At 43.8% G+C, this 20341-nt stretch overlaps 1 protein-coding gene across 7 annotated transcripts in view; it reads left to right on the forward strand.

The window, feature by feature from the left end:
* The window catches only part of SLIT2 (slit guidance ligand 2), a 243100-nt gene that overhangs the window by 119690 nt on the left and 103069 nt on the right, over positions 1-20341 (forward strand). For all 7 annotated transcript variants that reach the window (XM_083460424.1, XM_083460427.1, XM_083460423.1 and 4 more), the window contains exon 5: positions 18895-18966. In XM_083460424.1, the coding sequence (XP_083316550.1) occupies positions 18895-18966 (72 nt within the window). The remainder of the gene's footprint in view (positions 1-18894; positions 18967-20341) is intronic.

Here is a 20341-nt window from a genome sequence, read left to right on the forward strand (position 1 = left end):
CTATACGGACCATTGTTGGCAAGGTGATGTCTCTGCTTTTTAAGATGCTGTCTAGGTTTGTCATTGCTTTTCTCCCAGGAAGCAGGTGTCTTTTAATTTCATGACTGCTGTCACCATCTGCAGTGATCATGGAGCCCAAGAAAGTAAAATCTCTCACTGCCTCCATTTCTTCCCCTTCTATTTGCCAGGGGGTGATGGGACCAGTGGCCATGATCTTCGTTTTTTTGATGTTGAGCTTCAGACCATATTTTGCACTCTCCTCTTTCACCCTCATTAAAAGATTCTTTAATTCCTCCTCACTTTCTGCCATCAAGGCTTTGTGTTAGAGTTAGCTACTTGTTCATCAGACAAGGCCTGGGAGACTTTATGTGCCTGCAATATTTACTCTTGGAGGCATATTAAGGAAATACTCCCATACGTTACCTGTTGAAAGACTTACTGACCCAGTTCGCATGTACAGTGGTCAGGAAGGATATCTGCAAACATTGACATGTATTTATTTAAAGCGTTGTTACAGGATTTTGTACCTGTTTTGCTTCTCAGTGCTGCTGGTAGTCAGTTAGCCCCACTCCATCTCTAGGACATTTACCTGCTTATGAGCCTGATCTAGTGCTGTAGCAAATAATATACATTTTCTTTTGTGCGCCACAAATTGTCCAGAGCAAAACTCATGGCATGAGCTGACACGAACCCTAAGTTTTCTGCGCCTCCTTCAGTAATCAGGGCCCCTGAAGATAACCCAGACGATTCTCAGTTCATTTTTCACCACGGTCCCGCACATGAACTCTTTTATAGTGTGTGAGCTCAAGGGAGATTGAGGAGGTGGGAAGTGTTGCTTAGGTGAATGCAGAATGTTTAGACGAAGGGATTTGTGGTCCTTGCTCCCCTAGAGCAGTGGTCTTCACCTGGGGTGCCTTGAACGATGGTCAGGATGTCACGGGCAACATTGGCCTCTGTCCCTCTTTCCTTCTCTCTCTCCTCTGATGCCCTCTCGCATCTCTGCGTCCCAAAGGCTTGCAGAGCTGTTTGTTGCAGCATCCTGGCTACAAGCTCCGCAGCTGGCTGGTCAGGGGGTGCTATTTGTTAGGAGCTGAGGTAGCCTCGGAGTAAGGAAGCAAGTGGGTGAGGGAGCCCAGCCAGCCAGTCCTCTAGCCCTTGCTGTTGGGAATGGACAGTGTGAGGAGGCACCTCTCTTTGGAGCATGGGGGCACCTCAGAGACCCGGGGTGGCGGCAGCGGCTGCCTGGAGGACTCCCAAGGAGAGGCTGCCAGCTCTGCAGGCATGGGTTGATATAACTGGGCTCCTGAGCCCCACGGGGTTGCTGCAGAAAGAATGCCGTTGGTCAAGGGAGTCGTGGTCTCAAAAAGGTTGAAAACCTTTTCCCTAGAGGCATAAATGTGTAAAGAAGACAGTGGCCCTTGCAGGCCAAGAGTGTCATTTCGGGCTCCTTGAACCATAAAGGAAAAGGAAAACACTTTTTTTGTTCCCCTGCTTTCCCATCTTGCCCAAGGCATTCCTTACTGAAATTCATATTTGGAATGTTTAGTGTGGGTGAATGTGTTAGTGAGACTAGTTACATATTTTTAAGCCATGCACCATTCTAGGCTTAACTTCTACAGTGGTACCTCGGGTTAAGAACTTAATTTGTTCTGGAGGTCCGTTCTTAACCTGAAACTGTTCTTAACCTGAAGCACCACTTTAGCTAATGGGGCCTCCCACTGCCGCTGCGCCACTGCCGCATCATTTCTGTTCCCACTGAAGCAAAGTTCTTAACCCGAGGTACTATTTCTGGGTTAGTGGGGTCTGCAACCTGAAGCATCTGTAACCCGAGGTACCACTGTATTCCACTCCTTATAGAAAGTGTCACCATTTGAATATCTGCTTTACAGCATATCTTTTAAGACTTGTCTTAACTTGTGTGTTCTCTTGACTTGCAAGGGTTTGAAAAACATACCTGCTGTGAACAAGTAGTTCAGAAACAAGATGCATACAAAATCCTACTTCAATATCTATGCAAAGTTGGCAAGAAAAGAGGGAACCCTAAAAAAAATGTGCTCCTGAATATGGGGTGGGAGAGAGAGCTCTCCCAACTGCCCTAAACTGATACTTGGTTCTCATTGTTTGCTCCAACCCCAATTGTACTGACCCAAGGTTTATTTTGAGATATCCCCCCCCCCCATTTCAGGCTCCTTTCTGCTGCTGTTTGTTCATGTTGCTATGGCAATGGTTTGCAAGGAGAGTGTTAAATTTCCAAACCCTGTGCATTCCTGACTGGAGCCCTGGGATATTTAACTGCCACTCATTAGTTGCCGGGGGCTGTGTTTTTGGTTAGAGAGATACAGGAGCCACTCATTCACTGACATGCGTTAATTGATTTTAATATATGAAAATTAAAACTTTCTGCTGTCCATTACTGAAGTTGAAATAAAAGAAAAATGGTCGCAAAGAGCAACTCCCTCTTCCTTCAGTGGGTAGGGATGAGAAAGAGTGGGATCTGGTACTGCTGGGACAGACGTGAGGGCCAGTATGGTTAAAGCAGCAAGAGAGGGAGGAGCCAAACTAATGGCTTCAAGTTACAAGAAAGGAGATTCTGACTAAATATCAGGAAGAACCTTCTGACAGGTAGAGCTGTTCGACAGTGGGTCTCCCATGGAAAGTGGTGGACTCTTCTTCCTTGGAGGTTTTTAAGCAGAGGTTTGGTAGCTGTAATGGGAATTGTAGTTGCTTGTGTATAAGTCACTGACTTCTCTGAACTGCTTGTTTGGTTAAACCTTTCCCGAACTGAAGCGCTCTCGTGTGTGTCTGCTTCAGTCGCTGGCAGAATCCGTTAGTGGGTGTTTCCTAAATTTTTTCCAACATAAAAATTCTTTGACAGCCAGTCTCCTCCTAGCCTCTCTGCGCGGAAGCCTTCTGCGCAGAGTAGGCGTGCCCAGAGGTGGTCCGGCACTCTCCCCGCTGATCTCACTGGAAGAGTCCCTGAGCCTTCCCTCCAAAGCGCTCTCCTCCTCCCCTTTCTTCTTGGTGTCACTTTGATTTCCTTCCCCCTCGGAACCTCTCTCTCTCTCCTTGCTGGTTCCCTCTCCTGCACTATCGGGGTGACTTCTCTCTCTGCTGGTCTCTGATGTCAGTTCCCTGACAGTAGCCATCTATAATGGATACTTCAGTTGAGATCCCTTCATTGCAGGGGGTTGGACTGCAGCTCTTTGATTCCTTGAGAACAGAATGACACAGTTCCAGAGTGCTGGGGTTGGATTGTGCTAAGGAGCCTTAGTTTCATCTTTGGTACAGATGCACTGTTTGACCTGAAAGGGGCTGAAGTTTTGTGCATGTTCTGGACACTTGGAAAAGCTTGAGCACATTTGTGAAAACATCACAAAGCACCTACTTGTACCCCTGGTGCAACCCATCTTTTCCTAAGCACAAGAGCTTACCTTTGGGGCAAGAGAAGGTCGTGAGCACCTCCCAGCAAGGTATATTTCTCCACCAGGGATTAGACTACCATGGTGGTGCTGTGGATTAAACCACAGAGCCTAGGACTTGCCGATCAGAAGGTCGGCCGTTCGAATCCCCACGGCGGGGTGAGCTCCCGTTGCTTGGACCCTGCTCCTGCCAACCTAGCAGTTCGAAAGCACGTCAAAGTGCAAGTAGATAAATAGGTACCGCTCCAGTGGGAAGGTAAACGGTGTTAACGTGCGCTGCTCTGGTTCACCAGAAGCGGCTTAGTCATGCTGGCCACATGATCCGGAAGCTGTACGCCAGCTCCCTCGGCCAATAAAGCAAGATGAGCACCACAACCCCAGAGTCGGCCAAGACTGGACCTAATGGTCAGGGGTCCCTTTACCCTTTACCTTACCACTACCAGAGCCCCCAGTGGAAGAATGGTGTTGAATAGTCCCATTATCCCACTGGGGATTATGGGACTGATCACATCCCCAGAAGCAAAAAACTTTCTCCCGGGGTTCTGGAGGAGACACACAGCTCCCCATCTGCACTCTTGTTTCAAAATAGATTACCCAGCCTTGGGAAAAGGTACAGGCAGGCAGGATGTGCTCTCCCTACTGGGCAAAAAAGGTAAAGGACCCCTGACAGTTAAGTCCAGTCATGAACAACTCTGGGGTTGCAGCGCTCATCTCACTTTACAGGTCGAGGAAGCCGACGTTTGTCCACAGTTTTTCCGGGTCATGTGGCCAGCATGACTGAGCAGCTTCTGACGAAACCAGAGCAGTGCACGGAAGTGCCATTTACCTTCCCGCCATAGTTGTACCTTTTTATCTACTTGCACTTTGACGTGCTTTCGAACTGCTAGGTTGGCAGGAGCAGGGACAGAGCAACGGGAGCTCACCCCATCACGGGGATTTGAACCGCCAACCTTTTGATTGGCAAACCCAAGAGGCTCAGTGGTTTAGACAACAGTGCCACCCGTGGCCCTTACCCTTACTGGGCACAGGCTCACCTCGAAGCTTCCTGCAAGGAAACAGGAAATACTTGTGGCAGCCACAATTTAGGAGCAGTCATTATTTCACCCTCTGCACCAGCGCAGAATGAGCACTAGCTTTTTGTTCACCTCATGAAAGAACCTGTGGTAGCCACTGACAACGCTTCTAGTATCCTGCCCCAAGTGGCTACTTGCTGTTTGCCACCAGCCACTCTCAACTTTGTGCTGCTGCTGTTGTTCACTGCTTCACTGAGCCATCAGCCCTGGCCTTGTTGATCTGTGAGATGTTGCAAAGGTCCATATACCAGCAACAGCAGCTGCAGAACTTAGGCTAGCTTGCCTCGCTCATCTGCACTGTTACACCCACCAGGGATCCTCAGTGCTTCCTGATAAAACAGTGCTTCCTACTTTTAAAAATGCTACCCAGACACCACCCAAATACCCACCGATCTTTGTGAACTGTTGATGAAGCAACCTGCTTCTTTAGCCATAGGAAAAGTGTTGGCCATTCCTGAGTCTCTAGCCAGCAAGCCTCAACATGTGCTTGACCACCCCAAGCATGGCTCACTGTTGTTGTTCTGTTTTGTTTTTGTGAGGAGAAAAGAGGCAAAATCCCGATATATACCAATGTGAACTCCTTGGAAGAAAGGTAGAGTACAAATGTAAGAACTTATAAAACTAAATACAGGTCGGAAAGTGCAATCCTATAACTGTTTACTTGGAAATAGGAATCTTGGGTTTTAATGGCTTAGTAGGATCACAGCCTTTGAAATGCCATTAAATGTCAAATGGGTTTGTCATTTCATCCAATTGCAATGCTGATGAACTAGGTTCATTTACTTAAGATTTTATGTTTCATGGTAGTGTTTATCAAATTTGTTGTGACACAACTGAATAATACGTATTCAATTTCCACTTCACATTTAAACATTGTTTTAGGAATTGACCTTTCTAAACAGTGATGGAATTTCTCTCCTCTTTTCTGAAAGTAGGAAAGGATACACATAAGAAAACGTTGGTGGTTCCCACTTGAGGTGCCCAGAGTGGCTGGGGTGCTGCTATTATTATTATTATTATTATTATTATTATTATTATTATTATTATTATTATTTATTATTACAATCCTAAACTTAGTGTCATGTCTGAAACCTGGAGTATGGTCTGCTTTTCCAGTGTGCTGTAGTGGTTAAGAACGGTGGACTCGTAATCTGGGGAACCGGGTTCACTTCCCCGCTCCTCCACATGCAGCTGCTGGGTGACCTTGGACTAGTCACACTTCTTTGAAGTCTCTCAGCCCCACTCACCTCACAGAGTGTGTGTTGTGGGGGAGGAAGGGAAAGGAGAATGTTAGCCGCTTTGAGACTCCTTAAAGGTTAAGGGACTCCTGACCATTAGGTCCAGTCGTGACCAACTCTGGGGGTTGCGGCGCTCATCTCGCTTTATTGGCCGAGGGAGCCGGCGTACAGCTTCGGGGTCATGTGGCCAGCATGACTAAGCCGCTTCTGGTGAACCAGAGCAGCACACGGAAACGCCATTTACCTTCCCGCTGGAGCGGTACCTATTTATCTACTTGCACTTTGACGTACTTTCAAACTGCTAGGTTGGCAGGAGCAGGGACCGAGCAACAGGAGTTCACTCCGTCGTGGGGATTCGAACCGCCAACCTTCTGATCAGCAAGTCCTAGGCTCTGTGGTTTAACCCACAGTGCCACCCCATCCTGAGACTCCTTAGGGTAGTGATAAAGAGGGATATCTTCTTCTTCTTTGCTCAAACTCTTCTTCTTTGCTCAAAAAAACAACAACTCCACAATGCAAAGCCAAGATTGATCTTCACTTGGTAGTCATGGTTCCTTTGAGTGAAAGAAACTTCAGTCCCTGGTTTGGACGTAATACTTAGCCAGGGGGTTGTGGCTTGTTGCTTCTGCTCACACTAGTAGAGGACTGAAGCGAAAGCATGGTAATCATGGTTTACCATGATAATGCTGGCAATTCAATCATAACCTGCAACAGGTGTTGTAATTATTAACCAAGTTTTGACATCACCTTCAGATAATGCAAAGACGAGTAATCAATCATGACAAAATTTAACTCCTCAACAATTCTGTTGTTAGAATAATGTTAACATGCCTAGACTGAGGCCAGTGAACATCCAAATATTGTGACTGGAATAGATATTTAATGACATGTTTCAGTCAATGGGGCTCAGAGTTAGGTCATGCTGCCAGTCTTATATCTAGAGATGTGGGTCAATGGTGTATCATAGTTTTTACTGCAAGGCTATTATATTGCTCATCATTCAGTGACCAAGTCAATGGGTGTCACTCAGCTTCCTCTGTTGGTTTTGCCAGTGGCACTTTTTGTGTCTAAAAACTTCAGGGAGGGAACCTGGAATATCCCTAAGGGGGCTGGGTTATCTTAGGGGTGCCCACAGCTAAGCCCTGCATTGATAGTTATTTTTTAATTGCACATTATGTAAGATGGAATGATAGCTGATTAAGGTGCCATACCCTCTCAAAGCGTTTTTGGATCTCAAGAAAAGTATAGGTGCGGCTCTGATGTACTTCCTTTTTATTTTTATAATCACCATTCGTTAATGCTATGCCATTGTAGCCTTCCATAATTTGAGTGGTGAATCTGCTCAGGAAATTAATTTCCTTTAATGAATAATATTTACTGTCTGCTTAATTTTATGCTGTGCCTTTGTAACAAATTACTGTAAGTGCATTTTTGGATGCATTGCATGATGGAATTGATTCTTGCTTTGAGAATTGCTAATTTGCTGCTTTAGTTTATTTCCAAGGTTGAATGTGAACCTTTATAATAAGTAATGGAAAGGATGTGAATTCCACTCACTTAGTTCCATGAAGACTGCAAAAATAAAACAAAAACTTCAGGAAAGTGTTTAGGATTTATTTCAGTTGTCCCCACAAAACACCACACTTCTGGGTAGTTGCTTGGGGCAAAGGTTGGGCAGAAGCCGCTGGAAATTCCACTTGATGCTGGAAGAAGCCCACCCGTAACATTTCATGAATGTCTTGAACTCTGGCACCATCCTAAACTTACATTACTTTCTGAGCCCTCAACTCTTGGCAGCTATGTTTTTCTCAGGCACAGCTGCATATACAGTGGTACCCCGCAAGACGAATGCCTCGCAAGACGGAAAACCCGCAAGACGAAAGGGTTTTCTGTTTTGGAGGCGCTTCGCAAGACGAATTTCCCTATGGGCTTGCATCGCAAGACGAAAGCCCATAGGGAAATGCTGGCGGTCGGGAGCAAAGACTTTCGCCCACAGCCGGCCTTCAGAAGAGGACCTCTTCTGAAGGCCGGCGGGGGGCAAAATCTTTTCTCCCCCCCGCCTGCCTTCCCCCCCCCGCCTGCCCCAGGCGATCTTAAAATGCTGGCGGGCGGGAGCGAAGCGTTCGCTGCCGACCCCCAGCATTTTAAAATCTCCAAGGGACAGCAGAGAAGTCTCTGTCCCGGGGAGATTTTAAAATGCTGGGGGTCGGGAGCGAAGCGTTAGCTGCCGACCCCCAGCATTTTAAAGTCTCCCCCGTGTCCCGGGGAGGTTTTAAAATGCTGGGGGTCGGGAGCGAAGCGCTGCCGACCCCCAGCATTTTAAAATCTCCCCGTGTCCCGGGGAGGTTTTAAAATGCTGGGGGTCGGGAGCGAAGCGCTGCCGAACCCCAGCATTTTAAAATCTCCCCGTGTCCCGGGAAGGTTTTAAAATGCTGGGGGTCGGCAGCCCGACCCCCAGCATTTTAAAATCTTCCCAGGACACGGGGAGATTTTAAAATGCTGGCGGTCGGCAGCACTTCGCTCCCGACCCCCAGCATTTTAAAACGCTGTTCCGAAGGGGGGGCGGGGACACCTGCCCCAGCCGCCCCACTTCGGAAAGCTGTTCCGAAGTGGGGAGGGGGGGCGGGGACACCTGCCCCAGCCGCCCCACTTCGGAAAGCTGTTCCGAAGTGGGGCGGGGGGCGGGGACACCTGCCCCAGCCGCCCCACTTCGGAAAGCTGCTCCGAAGTGGGGAGGGGGGGCGGGGACACCTGCCCCAGCCGCCCCACTTCGGAAAGCTGTTCCGAAGTGGGGCGGGGGGGCGGGGACACCTGCCCCAGCCGCCCCACTTCGGAAAGCTGTTCCGAAGTGGGGAGGGGGGGCGGGGACACCTGCCCCAGCCGCCCCACTTCGGAAAGCTGTTCCGAAGTGGGGAGGGGGGGCGGGGACACCTGCCCCAGCCGCCCCACTTCGGAAAGCTGTTCCGAAGTGGGGAGGGGGTGCGGGGACTCCCGCCCCAGCCGCCCCACTTCGGAAAGCTGTTCCGAAGTGGGGCGGGGGGCGGGAACACCTTCTGAAGGCGGGCAGGGGGCGAAAGTCTTTGTCCCCCCTGCCTGCCTTCCCAGGGGCTTTTAAATCGCCCCGGACAGCGGAGAAGTCCTCCACTGTCCGGGGCGATTTTAAAATGCCGCCCGCCAGCATTTTAAGATCGCCCCGGACAGCGGAGAAGTCCTCCGCTGTCCCAGGGTTTTTTAAAATGCTGGGGGTGGGAAGAAAAGCCCTTGTCCCCCCCCCCCAGCCTTCAGAAGAGGTCCGGGGACAGACTGTCCCCGGACCTGGTCTGAAGGCGGTTTCCCTAGGAACGCATTAATTGATTTTCAATGCATTCCTATGGGAAACCGTGCATCGCAAGACGAAAAAACCGCAAGACGAAGAGACTTGCGGAACGAATTAATTTCGTCTTGCGAGGCACCACTGTATTATGCAATGTGCAAAGGGATCTATGAGTTGAGGTACTAATCCAACATTGACAGTAGAAGTCTAGAGCAGAACATCTTCTGAAACTAGTTAGCCAGAGAATAATTCACAAAGAGAGAAGTAGATGTGGCCAAAACCCCCATATGTTCCCTGTCTATCCATCCACGGTTAGCATAACTGTTTGAGTGCTGTGGTGCTACGCCTCTGCTACAAGGAGGACAAATGCCTGTCTCTGTCTGCTGTAGAACTACTTCAGCACACTTTCCAATTCTTTTTCTTCCTCCTGAGGCCCATCCCATGGTTTGTTTGTTTTTATTCAGAAAGATACAAGGACAGCTTAAACTCTTATACTGTGTACATAATAACACTGATAAACACACAGCTATATACACAAAACTGCTTTAAAAAGTAGACATGTGATAATCATAAATAAAATCAGTTAAGCTTGTGAAGCAAACATAGATTTTTTTAGTCATGGTGTGCTTGTTAAAGCAAAGTTTTTCGCAGGTGTGTAAAAAGTACAGTGAGGGCACCTGAGCAATGCAGGTAGGAAGGTCATTCCAAAACATAGGTGTTGCCACACTAAAAGGTGTTGCCAAATCCCAACCAACCAACTATCCATTGCCATCCTAAGCACACCTACCCACCTGAAAGAAGAGTAACCATCCTGACTGACCCTATACCTTTCCCCCCCCCCAATCTCCCAGAACTGTCTGATGTAGTAGATAGAACAATAGGTGGGGCCCTGTCAGCTTTTGTTATTGGGACTGGCTGTGTGGAGTGCATCAATCACAGGAATTATTACCACTGGTGGGTGGGGTGCTTTTTTCTAAAAAAAAAGTTTAGGGGTGCTCTCATTTTCCTACTCACATTGAAATACTGCCCCCCAAAGAGACCAAACTGAGATTCACAAAATGTTTAGGGGTATTCGTCCCCTTGCGTCCCCCCAGAAAAAAGCACTGGTTGGGTGGATAGTGAAAGGTAATGCCTGCTTTTCCAGAACACTCTTCCTCCCAACCATGCCCCCAAAGCAGCATGTGCATTAACGTCCTTCAATGTCAAGTGGTGCAAACTGAAGTCAAACTGTTGGAGGAGTTACAGTGCCTGCTGTGGCTGTAGAGACCAATACAGGAGAGACATGAAGTTTCTTCTCTCTGTGCTCCTCCCAGTGGCCATTCCTTTGCCTACAAGGGATTCCCACATATCGGGGCTGATGTTGCCAGCCTTCATGTCATGTTTGCAGACATCTTTGTAACACAGAGATGGCCTACCAGCAGGCCTGGTGCCTGAAGTCAGCTTCATCATAGAACACATCCTTCGGATCCTGCCACTTTCTATTCTGTAGACATGACCAGGCCAGTGTAGACGTTGTTGAGACAGGAGTGCAAACGTGCTGGGAATGTGGGCATAGGAGAGCACATCTTTGAGACTCTGTCCCTCAGTGCCCAAAATCTTTCTGATGCAGTACATGTAGAAGGCATTGAGGCAGGTGTAAGTTGCCCATGTCTCATGGTAGTAGTGAGGTTGGCAAAAACGGTGGGACTTGACATGCTTTCTCCAGTAATCAAAGTTGTTAGGCCTTCAGCTAGTGATAGTTTAATGGCGACAGTTTAGTTTAATGGTGATAGTTTGTTAAACTGACCTGAAGGTTTGTGTGCCACTGTATCTAAAAGTGCAAGTTGTTGTTGTTTAGTTGTTTAGTCGTTTAGTCGTGTCCGACTCTTCGTGACCCCATGGACCAGAGCACGCCAGGCACTCCTGTCTTCCACTGCCTCCTGCAGTTTGGTCAGACTCATGCTGGTAGCTTCGAGAACACTGTCCAACCATCTTGTCCTCTGTCGTCCCCTTCTCCTTGTGCCCTCCATCTTTCCCAACATCAAGGTCTTTTCCAGGGAGTCTTCTCTTCTCATGAGGCGACCAAAGTATTGGAGCCTCAGCTTCAGGATCTGTCCTTCCAGTGAGCACTCAGGGCTGATTTCCTTCAGAATGGATCGGTTTGATCTTCTTGCAGTCCATGGGACTCTCAAGAGTCTCCTCCAGCACCATAATTCAAAAGCATCAATTCTTCGGCGATCAGCCTTCATGGTCCAAGTGCAATTTATATTGTTTATTTGTCTTGTATTGGATGTTGCACGTGGAAGGATATAAATTTAACCAACAAATATGCATGTTTGTATCTATCATTTTAGAACCTTATGCCCTCCAAATGTTTTAAACCACAGTTTTCATCTTCCACAGCCAGCTTGGCTATGCAGATTGATAACCCCTTTCCCCTAGCTGCATTTTTATTTCTTTTATTGGGTCAGTTTATACTGGAATTGCTTGTGTTTTGGGTGAATTTGTATGCTCTTGTCAGGGCACAAGTGCTCAAATTGTGTCGTGCTGGGTGACATGTTTTCCTCCATATTTTCATTTCATTGCTCTGAAAATAAGGACACGTTATTCCTTGCTCAGCAGTTTCTCTAAAGTATTGGATGCCATTATAGCTTTATGATACAACTGATCAGAAACTGAAGAGAGGTTAAACCATGGAGGAAAAATAAAATGACCGGTAATTAAATTTGGAGAAATGTTTTCTTCGGAAAATTTATTGCCTTTAAGTAAATGTTGGTTTAGCTAATGGGGCCCGTGTCGGGAGAGAGAGAACCAGGAACCAACCTTAGATGTGCATGATAGTTATTGCACATAGCAATTTCCATTTATACAATTAAAATAATAGCACTCTGTGCTTTGTAAAGCAAATGGCATATTCAACTGGAAGTCTTCGGTGAGTAATAAAATATCTGCAATGCAGAACTGACTTCATTTGCAACGAACGGGTGCATTATGTGTGATTCACTAATCTGTTCCATGTACATTTTTTAATTTAAAAAATACATACAGAAATGTGTGGTGTGGGTTCACTTAAAACTTTTCTGTACTGATACAAACTATAGCATCCTGATTTAAAATACAACTATTAATTTCACAACAAATTCACACTGATGTATAAGTTCAACCAATCTTATATAAATCCAGTAATTCTCTCTTTTTTTCTATACATGTTGCTATAACGAGCACTTGTTTGTAAGCTGTCAGTTCTTCTACAAAGCAATGCATGCTACATTATCCAATAACCTGTGCAGTTGAACTGTAAATTCAGGTTATTAAATAAATCATTAATCCAAAATGCTTTCTGTTTCAGAGTTATTTACCTTTGTGTTATCTATAACTAATCACAAATTTGCTAATACATTTTATAAAATCTTTCATGATACATGTTCTCAAAAGAAGCAAAAATGATAGTCTTTGCAAAACAGTTTGTCTGGTTTAATTACAAAACCAAACCAAGCATATTTCATCGTTTTTGTTAGATTGGGTAGATTAGTTTTACTCTGGTCTCGCTTGTGAAGTAAGATTTGATGCTGACTTTTCCTGTCAGTGACTTGCAATCTCATAGCACCCAAAAGCTTATTTGCCACCCTCACCCTGTCTAATTGCCTCCCTCTGGGAAAATTCCAAGTACAATGCTTCAGGTTACAGATGCTTCAGGTTACAGACTCTGCTAACCCAGAAATAGTACCTCGGGTTAAGAACTTTGCTTCAGGATGAGAACAGAAATCGTGCGGCGGCAGGGGGAGGCCCCATTAGCTAAAGTGGTACCTCAGGTTAAGAACAGTTTCAGGTTAAGAACAAACCTCGAGAACGAATTAAGCTCTCAACCCGAGGTACCACTGTACTCCTTGTTTGTGGCCTTGCCTATTTTGGGAGCATGTAGCCCTCTTCTTCTGTGATGCTGGTAGTTTGGGTAGTTTGAGGTGCCCCAAGAGTGATGAAAGACCGATGAGGCACTAGAAACATCTAAATAGTCTTTGGCTTCTTCCATTAGCCCATTGTTGTTGTATCATTCATTTCATTATGAATAATACATATGTATATATATTTACAATAAAGAACACACAAAAGCTTATACCCAGAACAAACTTACTTGGTCTCTAAGGTGCTACTGGACAATGTTTTAATTTTTAAAATTTATTTTGACTGTGTCAGACCAACATGGCTACCTACCTGAATCTCTACTTTTGTGTTCACCTTAAATCAACTTTTGTTGTTATACCAATACTGTGGGACCCAGGACACTGTTGTTTATATTGCACCATTTTTTAATTTTTTAATTTATTACATTTTTAAAATGAATTTATTTATTTTGATAAAAGTAGAGCTGGGAGAATTCTCTGGATCCCAGATTGCTACCCAATCTCCTAAAGGTAAAGGGACCCCTGACCATTAGGTCCAGTCGCGGATGAATTTGGGGTTGCGGCGCTTATCTCTCTCTTTTTTTAAAATAGATATTTATTGAAAATTTTCCATTTTAAAAAGCCAAAAAGAAAAAGAAAAATTAAAAACATATACAGTTTACAATCCTTATTTTCTATAACATATTTCCCTGACTTCCCCACACCTCCCCTTCTTATATTCCAGTTCAAATTGTAAATTCAACAAGTTCTTATCCCCAATTTCTAACCTTTTTATATTTAAATCATTTAAAAAAACCAGTTTTACCTTATAGACATCAAAATTTATACCTCAGTACTCATTCTTAAATCCTTTTTTCTAAAGTCGACCCAAATTCCCTTCCACGAATTCCCCACTTTTCATACTGATAACAAAACAGAAAAAAAAACAAAAAAACAAATTATAATTATACACCCTTTGGATCCCCAAACCCCACCCCATCCCCTTTCCCGGTTTCAATCCCCAACAAATATCCATCAGTCTTAATCTGCTATCAGCCTGGAGATCTCACATCCGAGGCCCTTAATTGTCTCTCAGTTCCTCTCTGCCGGTTTTCTTGATAGTCCTTAATATTAAACACCAGATCTCGGAGATGCTCTGACCCAATGGGGACAATGTTTCCTCCAGCCAGACCACGATACTTAAAGGTGGAGCCCAAATCTTGTTTCTTGCTCCTTTCAAGTCCAAATGTCCCCAAAGCTCCAGCTTTCACCTTAATCAAATTTGTAATCCTTAGGTCTTCAGATCTCCACATATAAAGATCTCTCTATTCTTCAGTCTCCAATTTGGACCAGATTTTCATCATCCAATTCTTGTTTTCCTTTGCAGCCATCATGTCAGGACTCTGGCTCTCCTTTGTCATCTGCGACACCACATCTCCTCCTTCCCTTTCCTCAAAAACAACATGTGTCTCTTTCTCCACACTCTCAAAGTTATCAACTTTCTCCTCTTGTCCAGCTGCATGAACTTCCTGGATCAAATCCTTATCAAATTCAATGCACTTGTTTACTGTTAAGTCCAGGGTTGCAACGTTAGTACCCAAAACATCAATTTGGCCTTGTAACTTTCCCAAGAGAAAGAAAATTCTGTCCAATTTAGCTTGAGTTTTCCCTCCTTCAGCCATTCTTGTAATGTCCCAAAACCCCCTCTAGAGGGATTTTGGTTACTTAGTATTCCTTCTAGTTCAAATCCAAAAATCAAGTTAGTTTGTATCTGTTCTTCCTTATTTTCAACAAAGTATAACCAAATTGTAACAAATATAACCAGCAGAGACAATAAAAAACAAAGTTCGCTTTTTCCGTCTTGACAGCTAATTTGACAGTTGTCAAGCTCTTAAATATCTCTCCAACAGGCTTTCTCGCGGATCACTCCTGGGTCCGGGGGGGGGGGTGGCACTTCAGCTCCAAAAATTAGCTCTTATCCTCCAGTAAAAATTACTTAAACTGCCAAATCGTGAAATTAATATCTTTTGCCCAATAAGAAGGAAAAAAATCCTCTCGACCTTAGTTAGTTAGTCCTTGCTTTAGATTATTTATAGGACGGGGAGACAGACTTCCTGTTTACGCCTTCCCCAATCATGCCTAATTCAAAAAAAATTTTCCTTTAGAGATCCAATTTCCGTACTACTCACAGGTTGCTGCTTTAAAATCCAATTGTTCCCAAGAAGAAGTCAGCGCTCTCCGACCATGGCATGCGGCTTCACTCCGTAGGAAAAGCAGTCGACTCACAGCACTGCGCCGCTCACCCCGTCTCCCGTTCCGAAGCCTTTAAAAAGGCTCCTTCACGGGTCGGGGGGACGCAAATGGTGCCCGCTGAGTCACCAGGTTCACAGGGTTCACCGCCTGTGATTTTTAAGGGTCCCCGCGTCACCGCAAGACCCAAATCCTGCGGAGCGCGGCGCTTATCTCACTTTACTGGCCGAGGGAGCCGGCGTACAGCTTCTGGGTCATGTGGCCAGCATGACTAAGCCACTTCTGGCGAACCAGAGCAGCGCACGGAAACACCGTTTACCTTCCTGCCGAAGCGGAACCTATTTATCTACTTGCACTTTGACGTGCTTTCGAACTGCTAGGTTGGCAGGCGCAGGGACCGAGCAACGGGAGCTTCCCCCATCGCGGGGATTCGAACCACTGACCTTCTGATCGGCAAGCCCTAGGCTCCTAGTGTACCATATATTCACATGTATTTAGTAAAAGTCTGCTTTTGGGGAAATTTGCAATGCTACCCTCAATATCTTTCCTCGAAAGTAATGTGCACACAAAGAACTACAGTAATAGACAACCAGGAGGAAACCTGTGGATTTTCACTGTGTCTTAGAAGGGAATTGTGGGTACTGAGTCCACCGTACCATGGTCAAACTAATTATGATTACATAATGGGTCACCAGCAGAACTTGTCAAACTGGGGCAAGGGTTATTCTCACCCTCTGTTCAAGGGATTCAGGTTGAGTTCAAAATAACACCCATTTGTCTCTTCCTTTATAGGGTTACATTGGACCCTTTTCTTAGTGTAGCATATAAGCAAGGGCGGAAATCCCCATTACAAAAGCACAGGCACTTTAGAAAATAAAACAACAACATGGCTTAGAGGCAAAGGAAGTCATTGTAGATCCATCCCATGGGACTGATTGATTTCCTCTCACTTTTCTTTCAGTTTTAGAGCTTGCTTAAGGCACTGGCTTCATCACTTGAGCATCTGACCATCTTTCTTTAGCAACCATGGCTCATTCTCTCTGAGGGGATAAATTTGTGTTGGGGCTGTACCACTTTATAATGTTGATAGGGGTCATATGACTGAATGTTCTTCAACAGATGAATCCCTGCACAGAGAAAAATAAAGTTGGAGAAAAACGTTTCTAGCCTAGCCTACACCCTTGACATAACTGCATGGTGTTTTCTGGGGTTTTTTAATGGTGGATATTTCAGCATATGACTCTCAACTGCACTTCAGAGAGTAAATAAAGACTGGAATAACAATGCCTTCAGCATTTAAAATCTAAAAATTAACATTGTTTAAAGATTGCCCTGGGGTTTCCTGAACAGAGTTCTTTGTTCTGTACCAGACCTCCAATAGTTGTTAGGTCTGGTGTGACCCAAGTTCAGCAACAACATTCAGGCATGAAGTTCACTGGGTGATCTTAGTTCACTTGCTGTCTCCCTCTAACTTTCCTTCCAGGTTCAGGCATTGTAGCCGTGTTGGTCTGACGCAGTCAAAATAAAAAATAATAATTGTCCAGTAGCACCTTAGACACCAACTAAGTTTGTTCTGGGTATAAGCTTTCGTGTGCATACACACTTCTTCAGATACACTGAAACAGAAGTCATCAGACCATTATATATAGTGGAAGGGTTTCCCTTACAGAGTTATTGTGAGGATAAACTATGGGGAGAACTATGCAGCGCTCCTTTGAAGAAGAGTGGGATAAAAAATGCATAAATAATTTTAACTTGCCATTTCAATTGCAAGTCCATCACAGTTAGCAATGCGCACCTGCAACACCCAAACCAGGGAGCTCACTGAGCTTGGCAAAACCTGGCCCACTGTTTTTGATTGCTCACTATTCTCAGTGCATGAGACTGAAATTCTGTTTTTAATAAGTAAACAAATAGGGGCAGGATTTGTCCTATGCCTTGTCACCTAGATTAAAAAAATGTGAGTAAGAGTGTTTTAGCATCTTATACATTCTTATTTGAGAAGTAAGGACCTTTGTGTAAGATTGGATGGTAAGAGTGCATAATGCAATTAGTGCACTGCTATAATTGTGCTGTTGTTTCCTCCCCCCTTATCTTTTGGCAGTTTTAAAATTATTTTTTAGTTAATATTTTAATTTGTAAACTACCTTAAGTGCATTGGCAACATGTGATATATAAATGCATTAAACAAATACAGAAATAGTGTGTTTTTGTGCTTACTTATATTTAAATCAAAGGTGAAGGTCAATCAAATAAATCCAAATAAGTAGCCTTGGTGTGTTTGGAGGGTTTTGTCACCAGGTGGTGATTGATCGCCACTGTCTTTGCCTTCTGTTAAGAGTAATTTTGGAGTTTATGCATATGAAATGGAAGCATAGATGAATATTAATTATTGACATTTAATGGCACCTGAATATTACTATTAAGTTAATTTGGTTTTATATAAATATTTCATCGAAAGGCATTTGATATTAAGTTTTAGCCACATTGCTGTGTTATTTAAATTTAGGTAAAGGTAAAGGTAAAGGTAAAGGTAAAGGTAAAGGTAAAGGTAAAGGGACCCTTGACATTTAAGTTCAGTCGCGAACAACACTGAGGTTGCAGCGCTCATCTCGCTTTACAGGCCGAGGGAGCCAGTGTTTGTCTGCTTCCGCAGACAGTTTTTCTAGGTCATGTGGCCAGCATGACTAAGCCGCTTCTGGCAAACCAGAGCAGCCCACGGAAACGCCGTTTACCTTCCCACCGGAGTGGTACCTATTTATCTACTTGCAGTACGTGCTTTTGAACTGCTAGGTTGGCAGGAGCAGGGACCGAACAACGGGAGTTCACACTGTCACAGGGCCTCAAATCAGCACGCCCAAACAGCACAGTGGTTTAAACCACAGCGCCACCCACATCCCTTATTTAAATTTTAATGAGATTAAATCACATCACTTGTCTCTTTAATTTTCATGCAAACCTAGAAACAAGTTAAACTGTACCTGTGTTGTATAGCTGTTTTAGTGAAATATGTAAATTCATCAAACGGTTGAGAGTCTTCTTACTAAACATTTGTTTTCACTCTATTTAAAAAGCTTTTCCTCTTCTTTGTTTCTTTCTTCAATAGAATACAAGCAATGGGTCTGGACACAAACATAGCTTTCCCTGGATAGAAAGACTCATTCTGTCCAGAGAAGGTTTTTGAGCAAGTGGAGGTGATTCCCCCTCTCCCTATAGCCCCCAGCACCCCTCTTCCCTGCCCCACTTTTCCAGGGGGGGGGTCCCTGGACCCTCCAGAAGAGAGTAGGTGGTGGTGCTGGGGACTACAAAGAGAGAGGAAAGCAGAAGAAAGATTCTTTACTCTGCTATGGGGATCTCCCCTGAGTAAAATCAGCAGGAGAGAAGTCTCGATCCAACCCATTATAAACTCCGAATAAATATTTTAATACAAATATTGAGAGTCTGAAAAAAAATTGCTCTTCCTTTCAAACTGCAAGTCTGGCTAAGAATTATCTGGAATGGTGTGTACATTTTTTCAAAAATGAGTTCTTCATTGCTACATTGCTTAAGCGATATTTTTGAAAAGCGATTGTTTCTTTGTTGTTGATAGCAAGTCATTCATTCTAAGGCAATGTGTATAATTCAGATCTTGCTTGAATTATAGTGGTCTGGATCAGCTTGAAATACCTGTTCTTAAACAGTTGTTCTTTGTATGATATATGAATCAACCTAAGTATTTTCTTCTTCTTTTTTCCTCCTTAGAGACCTTAGTGAAAACCAGATTCATGCCATTCCTAGAAAGGCTTTCCGTGGAGCTGTAGACATTAAAAATCTGTAAGTATTTTTTAATTCCTTTATAATAAAAAGTTGACACCATTTCATTTATTTTATACATAAATCTATATTTGTCTATGCACTTCATTAAGTAATAGATGGTGAAGCCATATTACTTAAATTGGATTTAGTAACGAAAACTAAAGAATATCCATAATAATTTTACATCTATATTAATGTCTGAAATGGTCTATTTCTTTGCCTGATAAAGAGTACACTTAGTGTTTATATTCTTACTTGAAAATTATTTTAATTGTAAGTATTTTTAAACATTTCAACTCAACAGCATATATATTCCTTACATTAGATTTTTTTATTTTAAAAATGAAGGCAATGAAATTTTTAGCATTCCCGAAGAACAAAAACATGTTGCCTCAGGATTTTCCAAACTTTGATCTCCAACTGTCTTTGGACTACACTTCCCATCGTCTCTGGCCCTTCTAGCTAGGGATGATGGGAGTTTTAGAAAGAAAGAAAGAAAGAAAGAAAGAAAGAAAGAAAGAAAGAAAGAAAGAAACCCTGGCCTAGAGATAACCATCTCAAAAAAGGCCACACACTGATTTTTCAGACTTTCAAAATATAGAGAGATACATTATAGAGTTGATACTCTATTAACCAGTTACCACATTTCAAGTATTATCTCAGTTCTCCAAGATGTTAGGCTACAACCAATCCAAGGATTTTAATATTTATTTTCTTACTGTTATTTTCTTATTTACATATATTAATGGCCTCATTTACACGATCGTATCTTGGATTTGTAAACCAAGTTATGAATGATTCTGGTGGTGCTATGAGATGCACACAACCATTTCCATTCTTTCCCTTCTCAGCACATCATAATTAAATTTTGAAGTATTCTAGCAACCACAGTTTCCCATTAGGTCCAGATCAGAAAATTATGGTTACCAGATTTGGAACAAGCCAAGATATTAAATGGTCCTAAAATTGTGGTTTTAGACCCTATATAGTTCCAAACATGGAACAGGAACTATATTTTTCTGTTTTAGACATAATGGGAAAGTACATTTAATTGAAGACTTTCTTGCTCAACTGCAGAAGGGAAAGAGCAGCCCATGCATGCATAGCTTGGCTTACTAAGCCAAGAGATGCTCACCCATTCCAGGCGAATGTTCAGGCATTTCTCTGGGCTTGTTGATCTCTTAATTAATATGTGGCATGATAATTATTCACTCCCAAGGTTCTGAATTAAAAAGTGTGTGATTGAGTTACAGAAACACTTAATTGGATGTAATGTGCTTTGAATATATCAACCCTTCATCAAAACCAGTAAGGCCCTTCTGGTCTTCTGAATTATGATGATGTTGTTGTAGTTGTTATTGTTCTTCTTATTAGTGTTACTATTGAAAAGCTC

This window comes from Podarcis liolepis, assembly GCF_965112155.1.
Source record: "Podarcis liolepis genome assembly, chromosome: 9".
NCBI classification, from domain to species: Eukaryota; Metazoa; Chordata; class Lepidosauria; order Squamata; family Lacertidae; genus Podarcis; species Podarcis liolepis.